At 40.6% G+C, this 23,279-nt stretch overlaps 1 protein-coding gene across 3 annotated transcripts in view; it reads right to left on the reverse strand.

Moving 5' to 3' along the window:
* Positions 1 to 23,279, reverse strand: part of NPNT (nephronectin) — an 89,068-nt gene that overhangs the window by 22,910 nt on the left and 42,879 nt on the right. For all 3 annotated transcript variants that reach the window (XM_074993478.1, XM_074993477.1, XM_074993479.1), the window contains 5 exons: positions 20,756 to 20,875; positions 19,801 to 19,920; positions 17,132 to 17,266; positions 13,883 to 14,005; positions 10,860 to 11,315 (listed from right to left, as the gene is read on the reverse strand). In XM_074993478.1, the coding sequence (XP_074849579.1) occupies positions 10,860 to 11,315; positions 13,883 to 14,005; positions 17,132 to 17,266; positions 19,801 to 19,920; positions 20,756 to 20,875 (954 nt within the window). The remainder of the gene's footprint in view (positions 1 to 10,859; positions 11,316 to 13,882; positions 14,006 to 17,131; positions 17,267 to 19,800; positions 19,921 to 20,755; positions 20,876 to 23,279) is intronic.

Here is a 23,279-nt window from a genome sequence, read left to right on the forward strand (position 1 = left end):
CAGTCCCCTTCTCTCAGCAATGGCTAGCCACCACAGGGAACAAACCATCCTGAAGGCCCACCTTTAAAATATGTAAGCTGCTATTAGAATTAAAGGCAGAACAGGGTTGGACTGTTAGCCGACAGTATTGCCTACTAGCCTATGCCACAAAGTGTCACATCTCCTTCTTTACCATCTTTCATGACTGTCTTACTGCAGTATTATTGCTAGCCATCATCCATGTACAGTGGGCAATCTAGTCTAAACAGATCCAGCACAGTTCCTGGAAATAGTTCACCAACCTCAGCTCAGTCCTGCATCATCGTCAGTGACCTCAACCAAATCATTTCCTTCCAGGTGACCAACTGTTGCTGTGGAGCCAGCGGAGAAGGCAAGAGTTGATAGTTTTTCTTCCTTCACAGGTCCCACCTGAGCAATGACAAGGACCTTGTGCAATTAACCTAGCAGCAAGCCAACTACAAAAGGAACAGCTGCTTACTGACACCGTCTCAATCACTGTCATCTTTAGGATTTAAGCATACCGGAGCTGGCTGAGATGAATCCTGTGTAGCTGATCAGAAAATCTGCTGGTATGTTAGATTAAGCCTTAACAGCAAATTTTAGGATGCTTATAAATCTCTGGTATTGGAGGGGTAGCCGTGTTAGTCTGGATCCGCAACAGCAACGAAGGGTCCTGTGGCACCTTATAGACTAACAGAAAAGTTTTGAGCATGAGCTTTCGTGAGCACAGACCTTCGTTGCTGTTATAAATCTCTGAAAATTTAATAAACCCTAACAAATGGAATTGGCAATGCAGAGAAACGATACACAGCTTATTTGACCATCAGTTTTTAATTAGCTTCTCAGCTGTTGTTGGCTGGGTTTTGACTGAGCAATTGTTTAATTTTTCATTCTAGAAATAGGTTCAGATTTTGATCCCCTTTCAGAATGTGGCTTCTCCCTTTGTACAAGAAGGAAAGGAATGTCAATATTCTAAACACTCCCCAGCTGTCTCCTGCACTATCTCAAATTTCTGGGCAGCTTTGAACCTCTATCTAATCTACAGTAGTTTTAAAACACCTGTCATAATATCTAAGCTCCATGAAACAATTAAAAGATTCATGTCTTAAAGGGAAGTATTTCCACAGTCTCTTCTTGGCTCCCAGCATGTTGGATAATTTTTGTTTGACAATTTCACATCTTCTTTCCCCTTCAGTTTGTCCAACTGTGAGTGAGTCTTGGTGAGATGTCACTAACAGGATGGGCCATTTATCCAAGAGGAGGATATTGCATTTGGGTTTTAATATGGTCAGGCTCTGTCTGATCTGTTCTGCTGACACAGGTGCATCCTCCTAGGGACAGCTCCCTATTAGGGGAGCACATTTTTAGTATGTGGTTAACTGATTGTAACACTTTCCTTTACATGACTGTCCTACATGCCTCAGTTTGCTATGTGATCTGCTTGGGGATAGGAGCCCACAACAAAAATCACACGAAGGGAAAAGAAAGCAAGAGGCAGAGGATATAGCACAGACAATGGTTCAGAAAACAAGGGGGGAGGGACAACTTAAGTTTGACTTTGAATTTAGCCTTTGCATTACAACGGAGAGTGGAAACAGAGCTCTGAAGCTACCCAGTAATTTACAGCAGCAGCAGCAGCCACAAGTGGTAACAGAGCCAGGCTGGCAGCTCCTTTGTGCTATGTATAATGCTTCCATGATGCCTTTTCTTCTGGTAATCCATCTCCCAACAGCTACTCTTGCTGTGTCCTTACCTGACATGCTAACAGTATGTATACACGCATACTGTGCACTTAGGAAAAATCCTGATGTCCAACTCTTCACCTTGCTCCTGTGGAAAGGTGTACCAGTGCTGACCTGACTAATCCCAAAGATGACGGGGCTGACGCAAAGGGGAAATGTGATGTAATGAGGCCCACAAAAGGGCAAAGAGCCTACTCACACAAACAGGATGTTGGAAGGGCATGGGGGTTGCTAGCACTGACAAAAAAAAAAAAAAAAAAAAAGCACAACATCTGGGATTTCAATGGGGGTGGGGAATTCAGAGCTGACCAGAAGGGTGGGTTATCGCCAACTGTAATATTTGCATTAACTAGACACAGAAATCCCACAAAAATCTAACATCTACGTAGGAACCATGAATGTAGCCATTATGTATGCTTTCAGTCTAGAATGATATTGCAGAACAAAAAGACTTCAAGCCAGGATAGTGGAGAATACATGAGAACTGCCATCTTTTCTGAATGAGCTAAGTGAAGGGATTTAACAGCTTCCTACATGTTATGCTCTATCCCTTTCTCAAATACAAGGACATTGTTTCTAATCCACACTTGAAAGCTCCCTGTGGAAGTATGGCACAGAAAGCCAACAGATAGGGTACCAAGTGCTGTGAACACACACTGATGTTGCTCATTGAATAACAAACATAAGAACAGCCATACTGGGTCAGACCAAAGGTCCATCCAGCCCAGTATCCTGTCTGCTGACAGTGGCCAGTGCCAGGTGCCCCAGAGGAGGTGAACCGAAGACAATGATCAAGCAATTTGTCTCCCACCATCTGTCTCCAGCCTTTGACTAAAGGCTAGGGGCACCATACTTTACCCTTGGCTAATAGCCATTTATGGACCTAACCTCCAAAAATTTATCAAGTTCTATTTTAAACTCTGTTAGAGTGTTGGCCTTCACAGTCTCCTCCGGCAAGGAGTTCCACAGGTTGACTGTGTGCTGTGTGAAGAAAAACTTTATTTTGTTAGTTTTGAACCTACTACCCATTAATTTCATTTGGTGTCCTCTAGTTCTTATATTATGGGAACAAGTAAATAACTTTTCAATATTCACTTTCTCCACACCATTCATGATTTTATATACCTCTATCATATCGCCCCTCAATCTCCTCTTTTCTAGACTGAAAAGTCACAGTCTCTCTAGCCTCTCCTCACATGGGACCCTTTCCAAACCCTTAATCATTTTAGTTGCCCTTTTCTGAACTTTTTCTAACGCCAGTATATCTTTTTTGAGGTGAGGAGACCACATCTGCACACAGTACTCAAGATGTGGGCGTAACATAGTTTTATATAGGGGAAGTATGACATTCTTTGTCTTATTTTCTATCACTTTTTAATAATTCCTAACATTCTATTTGCTTTACTGACTGCCACTGCACACTGCGTGGATGTTTTCAAAGAACTATCCACGATAATTCCAAGATCCCTTTCCTGATCTGTTGTATCTAAATTTGCCCCCATCACATTGTATGTGTAATTGGGGTTATTTTTCCCAATGTGCATTACCTTACACTTACCCACATTAAATTCCATTTGCCATTTTGCTTCCCAATCACTCAGTTTGCTGAGATCTTTTTGAAGTTCTTCACAATCTACTTTGGTTTTGACTACCCTGAACAGCTTGGTATCATCTGCAATCTTTGCCACCTCACTGCTTACCCCTTTCTCTAGATCATTGATGAACAAGTTGAACAGGATTGGTCCCAGGACTGACCCTTGGGGAACACCACTAGTTATCCCCATCCATTGTGAAAATTTACCATTTATTCCAACCCTTTGTTTCCTGTCTTTTAACCAGTTTCCAATCCATGAAAGGATCTTTCCTCCTATCCCATGACCACCTAATTTACATAAGAGCCTTTGGTGAGGGACCTTGTCAAAGGCTTTCTGGAAATCTAAGTATATTATGTCCACTGGATTCCCCCCGTCTGCATGTTGGTTAACCCCTTCAAAGAATTCTAATAGATTAGTAAGACATGACTTCCCTCTACAGAAACCATGCTGACTTTTGCCCAACAAATCATGTTCTTCTACGTGTCTGACAATTTTATTCTTTACTATTGTTTCTACTAATTTGCCCAGTACTGACGTTAGACTTACCAGTCTGTAATTGCCAGGGTCTCCTCTAGAGCCCTTTTTAAATATTGGCGTTATATTAGCTGTCTTCCAGTCATTGGGTACCGAAGCTGATTTAAAGGATAGGTTACAAACCACCATTAATAGCTGTGCAATTTCACATTTGAGTTCTTTCAGAACCCTTGGGTGAATGCCATCTGGTCCTGGAGACTTGTTACTGTTTAGCTTATCAATTAGTTCCAAAACCTCTTCTACTGACACTTCAATCTGGGACAGTTCCTCAGATTTGTCACCTACAAAGGACGGCTCAGATTTGGGAACCTCTGTAATATCCTGAGCCGTGAAGACTGAAGCAAATAAATCATTTAGTTTCTCTGCAATGGCATCATCTTCCTTGATTGCTCCTTTTATATCTCTATCATCCAGGGGTCCCACTGCTTTTTCGCGGGCTTCCTGCTTCTAATGTACTTAAACATTTTACTATTGTTTTTTGAATTTATGGCTAACTGTTCCTCAAAATCTTTTTTGGCTTTTCTTATTACATTTTCACACTTAATTTGGCAGTGTTTATGTTCCTTTCTATTTTCCTCACTAGGATTTGACTTCCACTTTTTAAAGGATGCCTTTTTATCTCTCACTGCCTCTTCTACATGGCTGTTAAGCCGCGGTGGCTCTTTTTTAGGTCTCTTACTGTGTTTTTTAATTTGGGGTATACATTTAAGTTGGGCCTCTAATATGGTATCCTTGAAAAGTTTCCATGCAGCCTGCAGGGATTTTACTTTAGTTACTCTACCTTTTAATTTCTGTTTAACTAACCTCCTCATTTTTGTATAATTCCCCTTTTTGAAATTAAATGCCAGAGTGTTGGACTGCTGCGGTGTTCTTCCCAACACAGGAATATTAAATATTATTATATTATGGTCACTATTTCCAAGCGGTCCTGTAATAATTACTTCTCGGACCAGATCCTGCGTTCCAGTCAGTACTAGATCGAGAATTGACTCTCCCCTTGTGGGTTCCTGTACCAGCTGCTCCAAGAAGCAGTCATTTAAGGCATCAAGAAATTTTATCTCTGAATCCCGTCCTGAGGTGACATGTACCCAGTCAATATGGGATAATTGAAATCCCCTATTTTTACTGATTTTTTTATTTTGATAGCCTCTCTAATCTCCCTTAACATCTCAGCATCACTGTCACTGTCCTGGTTAGGTGGTCGATAATATATTCCTAATGCCATAGTCCTATTAGAGGAAGGAATTGCTATCCATAATGATTCTATGGAACAATTTGATACATTTAGGATTTTTACTTCATTTGAGTCTATATTATCTTTTACATATAGTACCACTCCACCACCCGCATGGCCCGTTCTGTCTTTCCGATGTATTTTATATCCCGGTATGATTGTGTCCCACTGATTGTCCTCATTCCACCAGGTTTCTGTGATGCCTATTATGTCAATCTCCTCCTTTGATATGAGGTACTCTAGTTCACCCACCTTATTAGACAGACTTCTAGCATTTGTGTAAAAGCACTTTAAAAAACTACCACTATCTATATGTCTGCCCGTCACTGATGCGTTGGATTTTTTTTTTTTTATACGTGACCGTTTCTCATCTGATCCGGCCCATACTTTACCATCTCCCATCTTCTCTTTCTGACTGAGTTGTAGGAAATCTCTATCAATGGAGTCTCGTCTAAGAGAAGTCTCCGTCTGATCCACGTGCTCCCCCGCACCAATCGGCTTTCCCCCATCTCTTAGTTTAAAAACTGCTCTATGACCTTTTTAATGTTTAATGCCAGCAGTCTGGATCCACCTTGTTTTAGGTGGAGCCCATTGTTCCTATATAGACTCCCCCTTCCCCAAAAGTGTCCCCAGTTCCTAATAAATCTAAACCCCTCCTCCCTATACCATCGTCTCATCCACGCATTGAAACTCTGAAGCTCTGCTTGTCTGCCTGGCCCTGTGAGTGGAACTGGAAGCATTTCTGAGAATGCCACCATAGAGGTCCTGGATTTCAGTCTCCTTCCTAGCAATCTAAATTTGCTTGCAGGACATCTCTCCTACCCTTCACTATGTCATTGGTACCTACATGTACCACGACCACTGACACCTCCCCAGCACTGCATATAAGTCTATCTAGATGCCTCGAAAGATCCGCAACCTTCGCACCAGGCAGGCAAGTCACCATATGGTTCTCCTGGTCATCACAAACCCAACTATCTATATTTCTAATGATCGAATCCCCCACTACTAACACCTGCCTCTTCCTAGCAGCTGGCGTTTCCTCCCACAGAGAGGTATCCTCGGCGCGAGAGGATACCATAGCACCCTCTGGAAGGAGGGTCCCAACTATGGGATGGTTTCCCTCTGCTCCCACTGACTGCTCTCCTTCCCTGAGCCTTTAATCCTCCTTAACAGCATCAGGGCTGTCAGATTGGAGGTGGGACAGCCCTACTGTGTCCCAGAAAGCCTCATCAACATAGCTCTCTGCCTCCCTTAGCTTCTCCAGTTCAGCCACCCTGGCCTCCAAAGCCCGCACTCGGTCTATGAGGGTCAGGAGCTCCTTGTATCGAGTGCACACATACGCCACTCGCCCACAGGGTAGGTAGTCATACATACATACACTCAACACAAGAAACAGGATAGCCCCTGCTCTGCCGCTGGGCTTCTGCCTCCATTGCCTGCTCTGATTTAATTTAATTTAATTTAATTATATATGGGGATTTTAAGTAAATGCTTCAGATGGGGATTATTATAAAGATTTATGTTTAAGGGCAATACAATAACTAGCCCCCTCTAAACTCTCCTCTCAAAACTCCCTCCTGTAAGCAACCACCCTGTTCGCAAGCACCAGGTCGCAGGCTCCCTGGTCACCTGCCAGCAGGGTTTATATGCTCTGGCCTTCCTGATAGCCCCTCCCTCTGACTACAGCTCAACTCAGCCAATCAGCACACAGTGTTCCGATTCAAACCTAATCAAGGCTAACAGCTTCCAACTGACACCCTGAGCACACAGCCTTTCAAACAAACAGCTCAGCACTCCAAACACCAAACAAACAAGCAACAAAAATAGCTGTAAAGGAAACTGTTTTGCATCCTTGACTGCAGGTTTCACTTCCAGAGTGAACATCGTAATATGCTCACTTAATGAACGCTTCAGGACAGGGCTGTGTTTAGTGGCAAGGTGAAGGGACAGTGATCACCACATTCTGGGTGCTAACAAAAATACAGTTTTTTTTTAAATGACATCATAGTAAGCCTGCTGCAGGTTACCCAGGAGTGTTACCTACAAATTGTCAACATCTAGAACATGAAAGAAACCTTGTCTCTTGATCACACCTTTGATTTCACATGTACCAAATAAATCTTTAATATGGAATGAAAAGAAGCGATAACAGGAGATTTAAAAGCATGTGTCTATGGCCTTGATATGGAAGCTGGCTGAGTACCAACGTTGCCCGTGGAAGTCAGTAACAGTACAGGTGCACAGCACCACTCAGAATCAGACTGTGTTGTATAGTGAAGGATAAATAACTTGTATCTGGTTATGTACATATTTCACTAACAGCTAATGGCTGTTCCTGAACACTCCCAAATGTAAAGATGATACACGTTTTGCAGAGAATCTCATTTCCTTAGCTTCCTGACAACTCTAATAATTTAAGATTGTACTATGTTCCTAAGTCTAATCTCTATTATCTTGATTTCTGCATGAAAGCATGATTCTCAAAACAGAAAAATACTATAGAATAAGAAAAAGATGTATTTTGTAGGGTTTTTTAAACTGAACATGCAGTTTAGTAGAAAATTACCTTTCTTCTATAAAATTTTATAGAATGATTTTAAAAAATGTAGATGGGAGATCACTGACTACTGAATTCTATAGATTTTAACTAATTTCTGTAGAACCCTATTCCATTTTTGTAGAAAACAAATTAATTCATTCCTGTTAAATTCTATGTACTTTTTCAATAAGTGTGACAGAACTAAAATCTTGTAGGTGCTATCAAAGGAATTGTTATTTAGTTTCTCAAAGCTCAAACTATCTCAAGGAATTTTCTTCCATTGCAGAACACTCAATTATACGAACAATACCCCAAATATACCATGAACCCAGGTCAATGTTACCATTCCAGGCACATTCTACACAGAAGAAATTAAGTGACAGATACAACTTTATATAATATTACTTGTAACATTCTAAAGATGCTTCCTTCTCTCTACCTGAAGTTTAAATAAATGAATAAATAAATCAACCCTAAATAGGTCTCTCTGCTAGCATTAACTAGACTGAGAAGTTATCTAACTGTAGATTTGGCTCCTGTGAGTAATCAGGATCAGTCACCAGAAATACAAAGAATACTTTCGTAATATGGGATGACAGCAGCTAAAGAATATCTTAACAACACTAGCTTTAGGTTGCTTTAGTTGGTATATTAATTTTAAAAGCAATACTCTCCAATTTTAGAGACAATTTAGGGACTTGATTCACAGTCACCAGTTTATGCTGGTGCAATTCTGGTAATCTTTAAGTAGTTACTTCTGATTTACACTGATGTAAGTGAGAAGAGACTCAAGTCCTTAGAGAGACAATAGGAAACAAAAATGAAAATAAATTAGAGATATCAGACCACATCAAGAAATTCAGTGATCCTGTGACAATTCAAGAATGCCGATAAATACTGATGGATGAAATTCCTCATGGTGAAAAAAGCCAGCATAAGGTTTTTACACCATGGCTGTATCTACACGTGCCCCAAACTTCGAAATGGCCATGCAAATGGCCATTTCGAAGTTTACTAATGAAGCGCTGAAATGCATATTCAGCGCTTCATTAGCATGCGGGCGGCAGCGGCGCTTCGAAATTGACGAGACTTGCCGCCGCGCGGCGCGTCCAGACGGGGCTCCTTTTCGAAAGCACGCCACCTACTTCGAAGTCCCCTTATTCCCGTGAGCTCATGGGAATAAGGGGACTTCGAAGAAGGTGGCATCCTTTCGAAAAGGAGCCCCGTCTGGACGCGCCGCGCGGCGGCAAGGCTCGTCAATTTCGAAGCGCCGCTGCCGCCCGCATGCTAATGAAGCGCTGAATATGCATTTCAGCGCTTCATTAGTAAACTTCGAAATGGCCATTTGCATGGCCATTTCGAAGTTTGGGGCACGTGTAGACGTAGCCCATATGTATCATAATTATACCCTATTTTGAACACTTTAGGGCTAGTCATCTGAGTAAAATTGTTCATATGCTTCAATGTTTGCCGGATTAGGTCTGTAGAAAGTGAACAAGTTATTTCAAAACAAATAATAACAAAAATATTAACAGATGCTGTTTAAAATGCATTTGAGGATGTAAAAGTATATTTTTACAAAAACCAGTTATATTTAAGATTCAGTTTCTTAAACTGAACAGTTATGGTGATTGTTTAAAAATTACCCTTCAAAAACAGTTTTAAAGATCCTTAGAGCTGTGCAGAAACAACTTTTTATCTTTCCTAATTGTTTCTCGTTCACTCCATTAAAGTAGTCAAACTGCCTGCAGCATATAAAATATTAACAGGCAAACAAATCCTTTAAACAAATATTTCAATGTATAATTATAAAGGAAAAAAACCTAGATACAACTGTGCAGAAAACAAAAATCTCACACACACAAACCAAAAAACCCACATGTGCCTGCCCACCTGCTCTGAGACAGCAAACGTTTCCCTCCTATATTGTTTCAGAAAAGGGCTGATCTAGCGCACACACTCCCAATCTCTATAATTATCTGCAGCCACAATGCTAAAGATGAAATAGGGCGTTGAGTATTCCTTGGCAGGCATGTCTGTCTACATGCATCAGCAGTGTCATCTCTGGTATGTAGAAAAGCTTGCACAGAAACACTGTGATATCTTTCAGGGCAGCTCTCAAAATGACACTTACTCATACTATGAGCATCTTCAGTATCAAGAGCTGTTTGTTCATGTATCCATTTTTATAGACAAATTCCATAACACAAGCCTCAGAATTATTTAAATGTGTTTTGTTATGGCTTAGCAGTAAATATTAAAAGACACTACTATATGAATACACACAATACACACAGCACCTTAGTGGTGCACACATCCAGTGCTATTTCTTTCACATTCATGCAGCTGAAAGAATGCCCTGGCCATGTCTACACTAGCCAAAAACTTCGAAATGGACATGCAAATGCCATTTCGAAGTTTACTAATGAAGTGCCGAAATACATATTCAGCGCCTCTTTAGCATGCGGGCAGCCACAGCACTTTGAAATTGACATGGCTCGCTGCCGCGCGGCTTGTCCAGACAGGGCTCCTTTTCGAAAGGAACCCGGCTACTTCCAAGTCCCCTCATTCCTATGAGCAGATGGGAATAAGGGGACTTCAAAGTAGCCAGGCTCCTTTCAAAAAGGAGCCCCATCTGGATGAGCCACACGGTGGCGAGCCACATCAATTTTGAAGTGCCGCGGCCGCCTGCATGCTAATGAGGCGCTGAATATGTATTTCAGGGCTTCATTAGTAAACTTTGAAATAGCCATTTGCATGGCCATTTCGAAGTTTTTGGCTAGTGTAAACGTAGCCCCTGTGTTATAGTCACTCAGCGTCTCAACCTTTAAACCTATTCTTTAAAACATTCAAGATGCAATCAATGGATCTCAACAGTGCTAGGCCAAAGCCTGTTAACTCAAATGCTAACTCAAAGCCCATCAACCCTTGAATGCCAAAGTCAGCAGTTATCTCTATACCATGAAGGTTCAATATGGAATATATTTCAGCAGGCTAACAAGAGGTACAACATATGTTATACTCATGCAATGTCCAGCGGCAAAATTCTATAGGGCACTGAAGTGGAAAAGGCTAGCACAATATCACCAGCTGCTATTTCATAACCTGCATACCATTATGGAAATGATTTTCTGAAGACAGTACAATGCCACACTTGCTCTCACCTGCAATTTACACATCCCATTACAGAAAGAACATTTGAGTTTACTTACTAAACACATCCCCTCGTGGCTTCTGTGTTTCTATTTGTATTCTGTTGTCAACTGTAAATCCTTGGGGAGAGGAAGTTTCAGTGGGAACCAGGGAAGAGTCTTTAGTTGTTAACTGCAGGGTGCTTGCTGTTGGTGCAGGTTTTGATGGTGTAGGTTGTGGAGGTGGTGGAAGCCTTGTTGTCAGTTTCAGTGGTGGTCTTGTCACCGGCTCTGGTGCAAACTTAGTGGTTGGCTTGGGTGTAGGCCATGTAGTTGGTTTTGGTGTAGGTCGTAGTGTTGACTTAGGTGTAGGCCTGACTGTAATAATGGCTGGTATATTTGGTGGTCCCAGTGGCTGTCTTGTACTTCGAATGTCAGGAATCCTAGTGGTCACACCACTGCTGCCCTTTGGAAGCATAGTATTGCCCTTGAATATATTATATGGATGAGATGGTTCAATCATAACTTTAGGAATAACTGAAAAGAGAGTAAAAATTGGAGAACCGGTATTTGATTATCTCTCTACACACACTGAAATGTGGTAATATCACACAAATACACCTGCAGTATTTGTTGAAATTAGTTCCTTTGACTGGTCTTCCATCATTTCCTGCCCCGCCCCCTGCCCCACAGATTTTAATATTAATATTACCACCATATTTTCACATGCATTTATAAAGTGCCTCACATCTTGATATCTTGAGAGTAGGATATGTGATTAAAATGATTACCAAAATAGAGAGCACATACTCAACCCCTTGCAGCCCCAAATGGGATAACTTTAATGGACAAAGTGGCAAAACCTAGCCAGAAGGGTCAGTTAGGGAAGAGCCTCATCAGAAAGATGCATCTTATATTAAGCTTTAAAAGTGACCAGTGCTTGCATTCACTCACAGGCAATCTGTCCACCAGGCAGGAGCAAATTCCTCTAGCTAGACTAGTTATGGCAATTCAATGGTCTGGCCCTGCAAACACCTCCCCTGGTATTCTGAAGTATTCTACAGTTGAATGTAGGTGGTCACAACTGATGGAGTCTTCCAGATAACTGGAACTCTAAATGTACTTGCACCATTCTGTCTGTCTCTAAAAGTGGGACAAACACATTCTATACTAGACTGTAAGAAGCTGTCAAAGATAGTCTGAGGTGCCACATGTTGTAATTGTCTAGGGCCTGTTTTACACACACAATTGCATTGGTGTAACTAAACTATAATGTTTAGCTGATTTCACAACACTGGTTTATTAACTAGGTACACATACCTAACTGATTTCAATACTGTTTATATTGGTGTAATTCACATTAATAAATCCAGAGGTGTAAGCTAAAACCAATGTAAGACTGTCCAAACACAGAAGTTTGCTTTGAATTATTGAAATTGTTGTGGAGAGGGTTTAATGATTTTTGCTAAACTGGTGCAACTACTGCACATAGACAAGATCTAGATGTGAGTTAACAAAACAGAACAAATTACACATCTAAGAAGAAAGGGTTCAATCTCTTGTCCAGCCAGAAAAAAAAATGTTTCTGGACACTTCTGCTATCTTGGAGACTTGAAATAGAGAGAAGTCTAATAAGACCTGAAGTCTGCAAACCACTTTGACTCTGGTGGACAGATACCTTCATCTGGAGGAATCAGAGCTGGCTAGACCTGTAATTCAAGACACTTCTTCCTGCCAACAGGCATCGGCTCTGCTTTATACAGAGTGAACTTCACCAAGTCACTATCATTCAGGTCCCCCCTCTCTGCCAAAAGGCTGGGAGGAGCAAAGTGGTGTAATATTGGCCCCCAAAAAGGAAACTTCGAGCCATATACCTCGTAATGGTACCATATTGTCTCACAGCTTGCCCAGCATCTCCATACAGAAAGACTAACAAAAGTTAACTTGGTTGGTCTCCAAAAGTGAGAGTTCCTATGTGACTGGGAATGAAGAGGAATTACTATTATAACTGTTGTGTATATTTTACTATTTTTATTATGGGTTTATTATTTATTTATGTTATGTATTACTCAAAAGCTCAAATGAAAATAAGTATCCTATTGTGTTGGGAACTGTGCAAACATCAAGAGAGGCAATCTCTGTCCCAACATAACTCTCTAGCATGTCTGAGAGAACCATCTGGAAGGAATTCTGTCCACCTGTGTCTGGTCTCTCAGTAAAGTCAAACACCACCTGATTATCTACAGTACTTTAAGCTCTTGAAAGATTTAGCAGTATCAGCAAGGACATCTGTTGATTGCCTTGAGAAACCAGGTCTCTTGAGAATCTTAATTTATTTTAAAAGATCTTTCAAAGTCTTACATGTTTATCACTTGACAGTCATGAGATTGTGTCAATCACACAAACTGCAAATCTTACTCTTTGCACTGTTTTCGTAATTTAATAGTATGTTCATTTGTTAGTCATCTTTTTCATGCCTTATTTCACATAAAGTAGCAGCAAATTGGCTAGAAATAGCTCTATCCATTAATAAAATCCCCCAAACATGAAAAGGCTAAAATCTCACATAGTTACTTCAATACCTTTTAAAATCCAGTAACATGCACCCAATAGTGATAATTTAGGCGCCAGTTCAATGAAGTACTTAAACATACTCTGGCTGAGTTATAAGACTGCCACAGAACTTAAAGTGCATACAACAGAAAGGAGAAACACTAATATGTACTATATGATCAGGCATTGCCCCACTTACAAACCTTCTGCATTTGCTCACAAGAACAATTATAGTCATTTAAAAAAGGAAGCTGTGAATAGGGTTCATTGGATTTCTTTTTGATAATGAAAAGTTTTCAGGGAAAGATATTTTTATCCAGACATGCTAAGACTCATAAAACTTTGAATATAGTACCTGATCCTTTATTACCTTTCAAAAATGGCTGAGCAAAAGAGAACCCGATACTACTGCATCTCAAAATTTACAGCACAGTATCTGTGACCATCTTTCTCAGCTTTCTTAATAAACGGCCTTGGTGTTTGACATTTGGCTTTGAAGTTTGCGACACCCCTCCAGCCCCAAAAGAAAAAGAATGGAGTGTGTTACATACGCAGGCAGTTTATTCCATCACCTCTGTATCCTTCTTTACATTTACACTTGTAGGTTCCCTGCGTATTGTAACATTGCGAAAAGCTGCCACACTGATACTGGCCGATTGAGCATTCATCTATATCTGTAAAAGAAGATCACCTACAAATCATTCACATGGGAAAAGGAATATGACCCTTCTCTGTCAATGAACAGTCATCATTTAAAAATATCTTAAATTCAATAATATTGTATCACCAGAGAAAACAGGACATTCTTAACATAAAGATAATGGAGCAAATAATTAAGAAATTCATCTGGACGATAATAAGGTGATAGGTAATAGCCAGTGTGGGTTTGTAAAGAACGAATCACATCAAATCAACTTGATCACTTTCTTTAATGTGGATACCAAGTCTTGTGCATAAGGGGGAAGCATAGCATTTGATACCGTCTTTCATGACCTTCTTATCAATAAAATAGGAAAATGCAACCCAGATGGGGCTACTATAATATGAGTGCATAACTGGTCAGATAACCAGTTCTCAGAGAGTAGTTATTAACGGTTGATAATCATCCTGGAAGGACATAATAGCCGTGTCTACACGTGCACGCTACTTCGAAGTAGCGACACTAACTTCGAAATGGCGCCCGTCACGGCTACACGTGTTGGGCGCTATTTTGATGTTAACATCGACGTTAGGCGGTGAGATGTCGAAGCCGCAAAGCCCATGAGGGGATGGGAATAGCGCCCTACTTCGAAGTTGAACGTCGAAGTAGGGACGTGTAGACGATCCGCGTCCCGCAACATCGAAATAGCGGGGTCCACCATGGTGGCCATCAGCTGAGGGGTTGAGAGACGCTCTCTCTCCAGCTCCTGCGGGGCTCTATGGTCACTGTGTGCAGCAGCCCTTAGCCCAGGGCTTCTGGCTGCTGCTGCTGCAGCTGGGGATCCATGCTGCATGCACAGGGTCTGCAACCAGTTGTCAGCTCTGTGGATCTTGTGTTGTTTAGTGCAACTGTGTCTGGGAGGGGCCCTTTAAGGGAGCAGCTTGCTGTTGAGTCCGCCCTGTGACCCTGTCTGCAGCTGTGCCTGGCACCCTTATTTCGATGTGTGCTACTTTGGCGTGTAGATGTTCCCTCACAGCACCTATTTCGATGTGGTGCTGCCCAACGTCGAAGTTGAACGTCGACGTTGCCAGCCCTGGAGGACGTGTAGACGTTATTCATCGAAATAGCCTATTTTGATGTCGCTACATCGAAATAAGCTACTTCGATGTCGGCTTCACGTGTAGACGTAGCTAATAAGTGGGGTTGTGCAGGGATCAGTTTTGAACCAGTTCTGTTCAATATCTTCATCAACAGTTTAGATAATGGCATAGAGAGTACACTTATAAAGTCTGCAGGTGATACCAAGCTGGCAGGGGTTGAAATTGCTTTATAGGATGGGGTCATAATTCTAAATGATCTGGGTTAATTGGAGAAATGAGCTAAAGTATATAGGAAGTTGAATAAGGACACATATAAAGTATTCCACTTAGGAAGGCACAAGCAATTTCATGCATACAAAATGGGAAATGACTGTCTAGGAAGGGTTTTGCCCACAAAAGCTCATGACCTAATAAATGTTTTAGTCTCTAAGGTGCCATGGAACTGTTTTGCATATTCTCAAGTATCAGAGGGGTAGCCATGTTAGTCTGGATCTGTAGCAGCAACGAAGGGTCCTGTGGCACCTTATAGACTAACAGAAAAGTTTAGAGCATGAGCTTTCGTGAGTTAACCAGCATCTGAAGAAGTGAGTTAAGAGTTAAGAGTAGTTCTTCCATTCTACTCTGTGCTGATTTGGCCTCAGTTGGAGTACTGTGTGCAGTTCTGGGCATTTCAAGAATGGTGTGGAGAAATTGGAGCAACAAAAATAATTAAAAATCTAGAAAACACAACATATGAGGGAAGATTGAAAGAGGGAAGATTGAAAGAACTGTCTTTGTTTAGTTTGGAAAAGACGACCAGAGGGGACACTTTCAAGCACCTAAAAGGTTGTTGCAAGGAGGGAGAAAAATTATTCCCCTTAATCTCTGAGGACAGGACAGTGGAATAAGTTGCCTACGGAGGTCAAGGAATATCCACCTTTGGAGATACTTAAAAGCAGGCTGGATAGGCATCTGTCAGGGATGGTCTAAATCAGTGTTTCTCAACATTTTTTTTTTTTTTTTTTTTTTTTTTTTTTACAAAGTACCTCTTTTGAAAAATAAGACTACCCTTATGTAGCCCTAAGGGTACGTGTACCCATAGTTGAGATACATGGTCCTAAGATGATTTGAGGTCTTGAAACAATTGCCATTCAACTTTTCTAGATTACTGTACCCTTTTCAGGAGCCAGATTTATTTTGCATGATACCAAGTTGCACCTCACTTAAAAACTACTTACAAAAACATGCAAAGATATCATAGAAGACTCCCACTGAAAACTTGCCGACTTTCTACCATATTATCATAAAATAAATGAATTGGAATAGAAATACTGTACTTACATTTCAGCATAATGCATATGAGCCTGTAGAAACAAGACACTGTCTGAATGAACTTTTCGATTGTACTGACTTTACTAGTGTTTTTTATGAAGCCTGTTGTAAAACTAGGCAAATATCTAGATGAGCTGATGTACCTACCCCCAGAAGACCTCAGTGTACTCCAAAGGGTACACGTACTCTGGTTGAGAAACACTGATATAGATGGTGCTTAGTCTGCTGTGAGGGCAGAGGACTGGACTTGACCCGCAGGTGCTCTGTGCTGTGAATTTCCACTGAAATGGGAGCACCACATGTGAAGCAACACAACTTAATCTCCAGCACCCCTTGTCATTAATATGATCTTCACCGGCTGAAGCATTGAGTAAAAAGGAGTGAAGTTCACTAAGGACCCAGACCTGCCCCCCCAACCCCCATTGAAATCTGCAGAAATCATCTGACACTATTTCCAAGTTTCGGTCTTAGATGTACTTTTTCCATTTCCATGATCAATGTAATTCTATGTCCAACACTACACAAAAAATAATATAAAATAAACTAAAGCAAGTTCTTTTCAGCCTCTTAACCCATAATAAGATTATTAACACAGTCTCAGTCATCTTTAGATTTTTGGTTTACAGGAAACTTAAGAGTCTTATAGTCATGCAAAACTCTGATGAAGTGGGTCCTACCCATAAAGTTGTTAGTCTTAAAGGTGCTATGGAACAGGATTTTTTTCTACTGCAATAAGAGGATTTTATTACCATGGCATTGGTATTTGCCTCCAATGTACATCAGGTCAAAGCCTTTATGACACTTGCATATGTAGCTTCCGAAAGTATTAACACATTTCCGGAATCTGGGACAGACGACTCTCCCAGTAGCACATTCATCAACATCTGTCAACATAAGTTATTGTATTTTAATATTGCAATTAAGATACTATCTTCCTCAAATTGATTTTGATTTCAAATCTCAAACAGTGAACTCATAATCTGAATGGTCAAAAATCTTTAAAAAAAAAACCAAAACATTCCTTCCTCCTCCCAACCCCCCTCCAATCTGGGAACTTTACAGTAATGGTTGAGTACTACCTAGATTCAGTTTTTGGGTGTGCTCACTCTTACACATCTCCCGTGCCAATGCAGAATGCACAGCAGGAGAAAGAGAAATGCTGTGTTCAAATTAGTGCTAGTTATAAGTTTAGAAATCAATGAGGCTGTGTCTATACTACCACCTTCCTTCGAAGGAAGGATGGTAATCAGGGTGTTGGAAGTTTTCTAATGAAGTGCTGCCGTGCATAGGCAGCACTTCATTAAGCAAATTCGCCCTGGTGACAGCTTCGAAGTACCAGCACGCATCTAGCCGTGGTGCACCCACTGGTACTTTGAAGTACCAGGGCAACTTCGAAGTCCCCTTACTCCTCAAAACTTACCTCTTACTCCTGGCACTTCGAAGTACCAGTGGGTGCGCCACGGCTAGACGCATGCTGGTACTTCGAAGCTTAAAACTTCGGAGTTGTCACCGGGGGGAATTTGCTTAATGAAGGGATGCCTATGCACGGCAGCACTTCATTAGTAAACTCCCAACACCCTAATTACCATCCTTCCTTTGAAGGACAGTGGTAGTGTAGACAAGCCCTGAGAGTAGCCTCATTTTACACTCACAACAAGTTCTGTGGCACCTTACAGACTTACAGATATTTTGGAGCATAAGCTTTCATGGGCAAAGACCCACTATCTCAGATGCATGTGTTCACACCTTTACATTAGCAACTGATAATGCGCCACATTCTCCCTGACTGAACTGACCTGGTTTTCCCTCTCTCGATGTTCACAACTCCCACATTAACTACTGATAATGAGCCACATCCTCTGTGACTGAACTGACCTTGTCAACTCTGACCCTCCTCTTGAGTGGGATTCCCTCCTTTTTATGAGCCTATAAATTTGACCTTCCTCTGGAACCTCCACTCACGCATCTGATGAAGTGGGTCTTTGCCCACTAAAGTTTATGCTCCAAAATATCTGTTAGTCTATAAGGTGCCACAGGACTTGTTTTTGAAGATACAGATTAACTTGGCTATCCCTCTGATACTTGTCACTTTACACTGATTATTTTGATTGCAGAGAGAATCTCCATAAATGCTGACAGATTTTGAAGGGTATACTGGTTTGTTTTCCTTTCACATAAAAACAGTTACTTGAGTACTAGACCATCAAGGATGATATAAAAGCAGAAGGAAAGTGGATATGTGCCCCAGATAGTTACACCAAAGACCCAAAGTAGTACATAATTTCTCAGGCACTGGAAGCCTTTAATTAGTGGCATTTAAACTAATAATAATACATTGCATTGCACGTAAATAAATAATAAACTTGAAAATCTTTCAGCCACATAATGTTTTGAAACATATTCCTCCTTGAACAGGTGTGTGTATATATTGTTGTATACATGTATGGTAAACTGCAAGTGATACATGGCTATATTCATATCGATATCACCAAATATGTGGTGAAACTCTCCTTCCTTGATGTCTTAAAATCCTACTGGCAACAAATGGGAGCTTTATACTGTTGGAAAGAAAACATTCCCAGATACCCTATGAAATGCACAGCACTTGCTTCCATCCCTGGAAGGGGCTCAAGTATTGATCCTCAAACCCATGACAAATCATTGTAGAGAAAAGATGCTTCAAGTCATTTAGTGAGGTTTTACAACTCCCTAAGTGCATCTACACTTGCATTCCTCTTTTGAAAGAGGTATGCAAATGAGGTAAATTGAAAATGCAAATGCATTGTAAATTTGAATGTTTTGCACCTCATTTGCATATTCTAATTTCAAAAGAGGTTCTTTTGAAAGAAGAAAGCCAGTGTAGATGCTGCTCTTTCAAAAGTAAATCCCATCTTTGAAAGAATCCTTCTTCCCATTAAATAAAGGGAAGAATGATTCTTTCGAAGATGGGATTTACTTTTGAAAGAGCAGCATCTACACTGGCTTTCTTCTTTCGAAAGAAGCTCTTTCAAAATTAAAATATGCAAACAAGGTGCCAAATATGCAAATTTATAACATATTTGCATTTTTGATTCACTTCATTTGCATACCTCTTTCAAAAGAGGAATGCGAGTGTAGATGCACCCCCTCAGAGCCCTGATTACAGCACCTGATTTTACAGGTAATAGGGATGTGAAAAATAGTAACAAATTTTTAAAGTCTCTAATGTTTGCTGAAAGTATTGTTTCTGTAACATGTTATATGCACAGAATACACAACTGAGAACACAGAGTAAGGTGGCAATCCAAACCCATGCCAATATAATCTTTACACCTGATATTTATTCTCTACATATGTGATAAATTCATTGAAACAGTGGCTTGATTCAAGAAAACATCCTGGAGAAAGCAGTGAAATGCAACCAGGACTAACAACTTACCTATGCAGGTTCTACCATCAGGCCCTAGCTGCAAGCCTGGAGAAGGGCAGCGGCAGCGTACCTCTCCTTTCACTACATCACAGCCATACTGACAGTTTGCCATCGAACAAGAAAGAGCATCTAGGAAGAAGCAGTTACACATATGAATCAAATATAAGAACTCAGCATCAGACAGTTAAGTTGTTGTAATTTTGGGAGCACTGACGTCCAGTCCATCTGCTTCTGTTGACTGTAATAGGTTTTGGGTCAGGCACCGTAAAAGCAAATATATATGCTGTAAATTTGTGCTCACAAAGTGTATTGCTGAAGAGCCATTAAGTTGCAGACTACAGATTTTAGCTAGCTGTCTTGTGGCACATAATTCCCAGGCTGAAAATAAACCCCAGGGCATGCTACAAACCCTTCATGGATGGACCTGTTAAAAAATGCCAACTCCTGACTGCAGTGAGGCTTATAGAATACCTTTCATTAAAAGGTTATTCTCGCGCTCCTCTTCTCTGTTAACATACTGAAAATACCTACTTTTTTATGCAAGTGAAAAGGAACCTGATTTCAAGTCGTACACCGTAGAGCCAGCAGGCATCTGTTGTTTTAACAATTTTACATTTATGTGGGCATAATGAAGCAGTATTGCATGTCTTGCTACTGAGGGCATATCAAGTATACATCCCCATAGGCAGAACAACAGTGATTTACTCAGCTGAAGAACAGATTAGGGAAATGGGTAATAAAACTAATAAAACCAAATTATTTTGGGGGGTTTTGTGCAGCTTAAATTTTACCAGACTGACAAAACTCATTGTGAATGATGCACAATTTTCAAAATGAACCAGCTTTTGCTTTGGGACTAATTTTTGTCCAGTAAATATTTACTGAGCACCTCAAGGGATTTAAAAAATACCCCACATATCAACCAGAGTTTTTTGGGGATAAAAGCTACAGAGTCTTGACATACTAGAACATGATCCATCTGGCATAAGCATGTATCCATTCAGACAATAGCATTTGTAGCTTCCATATGTATTCATGCATCGGTGTTTGCATGGCCGAGGCTTTAATCCACACTCATTTAGATCTAAAATTAATAGAGAGAGGAGAGAACAAGCAAATAGATTATGCATAAAAATAATTTGAAATTTTTCCAGTACTTTAAAAGTTGGGGAAAAGCTAGAGGGAGAGGTAAGTTTTCATATCTAACCCAGCACAGCTGTGACCAGAATTGGCTATGTGAGCACTGTTCAGTACTCCATGTGAAATAAATAATATTGTTCAGTTCTCTTACCAAGTACACCACTCTACTTTTTATCAACATTAGAAATTCCACTCTCAGAAATGGCATTAACTGACTCATATAGGTTGAACCTCTCTAGTCCAGCACCCTAGGGAGCTGACGTGCCAAAGGAGAGAATTTGCCAGACCATGAGAGGTCAATATTGTCTAGCACATTACCAATACTTCCCTGTTTACTGGGCTCTTAGAAGACATTTAGGAGCAATTTAGAGCTGAAAAACAGCACAGGACACTGAGAGCTAGGACTGGTAGCTGGAAAAAAAATGATGGGACTATGGGAAACTTGGCCACACCCATCCAGATTATGAATGTTTCCAGATTAGATAATGCTGGATGAAAGAGGTTCAATCTGTAGCCTTTACTGGCAGTAACCAGAATTTCACCAGAGATAATATTGACCAAATGTGTACAGAGCCTGAATTACCATCTCATTCCTAGAAGTATTCCCTTCATCTTATGTTTGAGGAACATTAGCGGAACAGCATATGAAAGCTGCCATTTCCCCAGTTTGGAGGAGAAAATTGGCATTTCATTATCTACTACTTTTTTTTTTTTTGAGTACTGTAAAAATGAGATGTAAAAGGCTTCGCAGGGAAAGATGGGGTAGAAGCTAGGTATGTTTTTACCTACTACTGAGGAAGGTCTTTGGCATTACTAATGTATGTGTTAAAAATTACCCATGATTTTGGATTTCAGGCTTCAACTGGAATACACAAGGAATTAATGAATTACACATTGTGAACATGTTCTACCCACAACTGTAGCTTAAGCAAACAAAAAATTGCAATGGAAAACAAAAGGTGAGCTATGAATGCCCACAAAATTAATATTCAGCAAGGAAGCCAGGATATGATGGTTATATGAGAAGCAGTACTGACTCAGTACAGAACTATCCTAAAGGAATAAAAAATAAACCTGCACCTTAACGACTAGCAAATTCATTTCTTATCTTTCATGGGTACTGACTAACACAGCTATCCCTCTCAGACTAAAAATAACCCTGTTATTCATAAACCTACTTACAAATCTAGCTGGTAAATCATTATGTAATTACAGGTTGAAGTTGTGGCTGGCTACTGACCTGTAAAGCTCCCCTACTTGAAGTACTGTAAGTTATGGGCCAGATCCTTGGTCGATATATGGCACTGTTCTGTTCAAGTCAATGTAGTTATGCCGCTCTACCATGACTAAACACCTGGTTAGTCAAAATAGTCAGGTTGTTCATTGTTTCACTTACTCACACAACTTCACTTAAAACCAATTATTTTTGACAGAAACAAAGGCCTAATGAAGACAAGGTTTAGGCATCTAAGTGTTGTAGGGTTAGGACCAAATATGTGTTTCTGTTTAGACAGTGTGGATCACATAGAAAAGTGAAAGATGGCTATCTGGAATACACAGGGAAATTGCGAACTTTGACCAATACTGGGAGGATGAACTTGGGGTCTGCCATTGCTTCAAGGGGAGATGGATGAGGTAGAGTGAAGTTTCAGGACCTTCATAAATTGGTGAACGAGGAAAAGTTGTCTGTGGACTGCATGCTGCTACCATGGATCCATATGTTAATGATGTAATGACTAATTAATTGAAATATATTGTTCTTCATAAACTGTAAATTACATCATCATTCTCAAATAACTGGACTTTTCCATGGGGCTCTGAATATCCCACCACCTGGTATAAAATATTTTTAGCACAGAATGTGCTGAAGGATGGCCAGCTATTAGTAACACATTCTCAGAATAAACAGAACATACAAAATAGAAACTGGAATGTATATTAAGATACCATTCCATATGTGCTTCTTTTTATTTGGTTTCAGTTCATACGTATCTTACTTATGTCCCTTAAATTCACTAAGGCCGTTTCTACACAGGCCACTTTCTTCAAAAGTGGCATGGTAATACATGGCCCGAAATATGCTAATGAGGCACAGATGCAAATTCCCCGTGCCTCATTAGCATAAGGTCATGTGATTTGGAGTCTGGAAAACCGTTCTTCCGGACTCCAAAACAGCGTGTAGAAGCTTGGCCCCGGGGGAGCTTCCAGAAGGAAGTCCTTCTTCCAGAGGCCCCTTCTTCCCAAAAATTTTTGGAAAAAAGGGGCCTCCGGAAGAAGGACTTCCTTCTGGAAGACACCTCGGGGGCCACGCTGCTAAACGGCATTTTGGAGTCTGGAAGGTCTTCCGG

Source organism: Carettochelys insculpta, chromosome 4 (assembly GCF_033958435.1).
Source record: "Carettochelys insculpta isolate YL-2023 chromosome 4, ASM3395843v1, whole genome shotgun sequence".
NCBI lineage: Eukaryota > Metazoa > Chordata > Testudines > Carettochelyidae > Carettochelys > Carettochelys insculpta.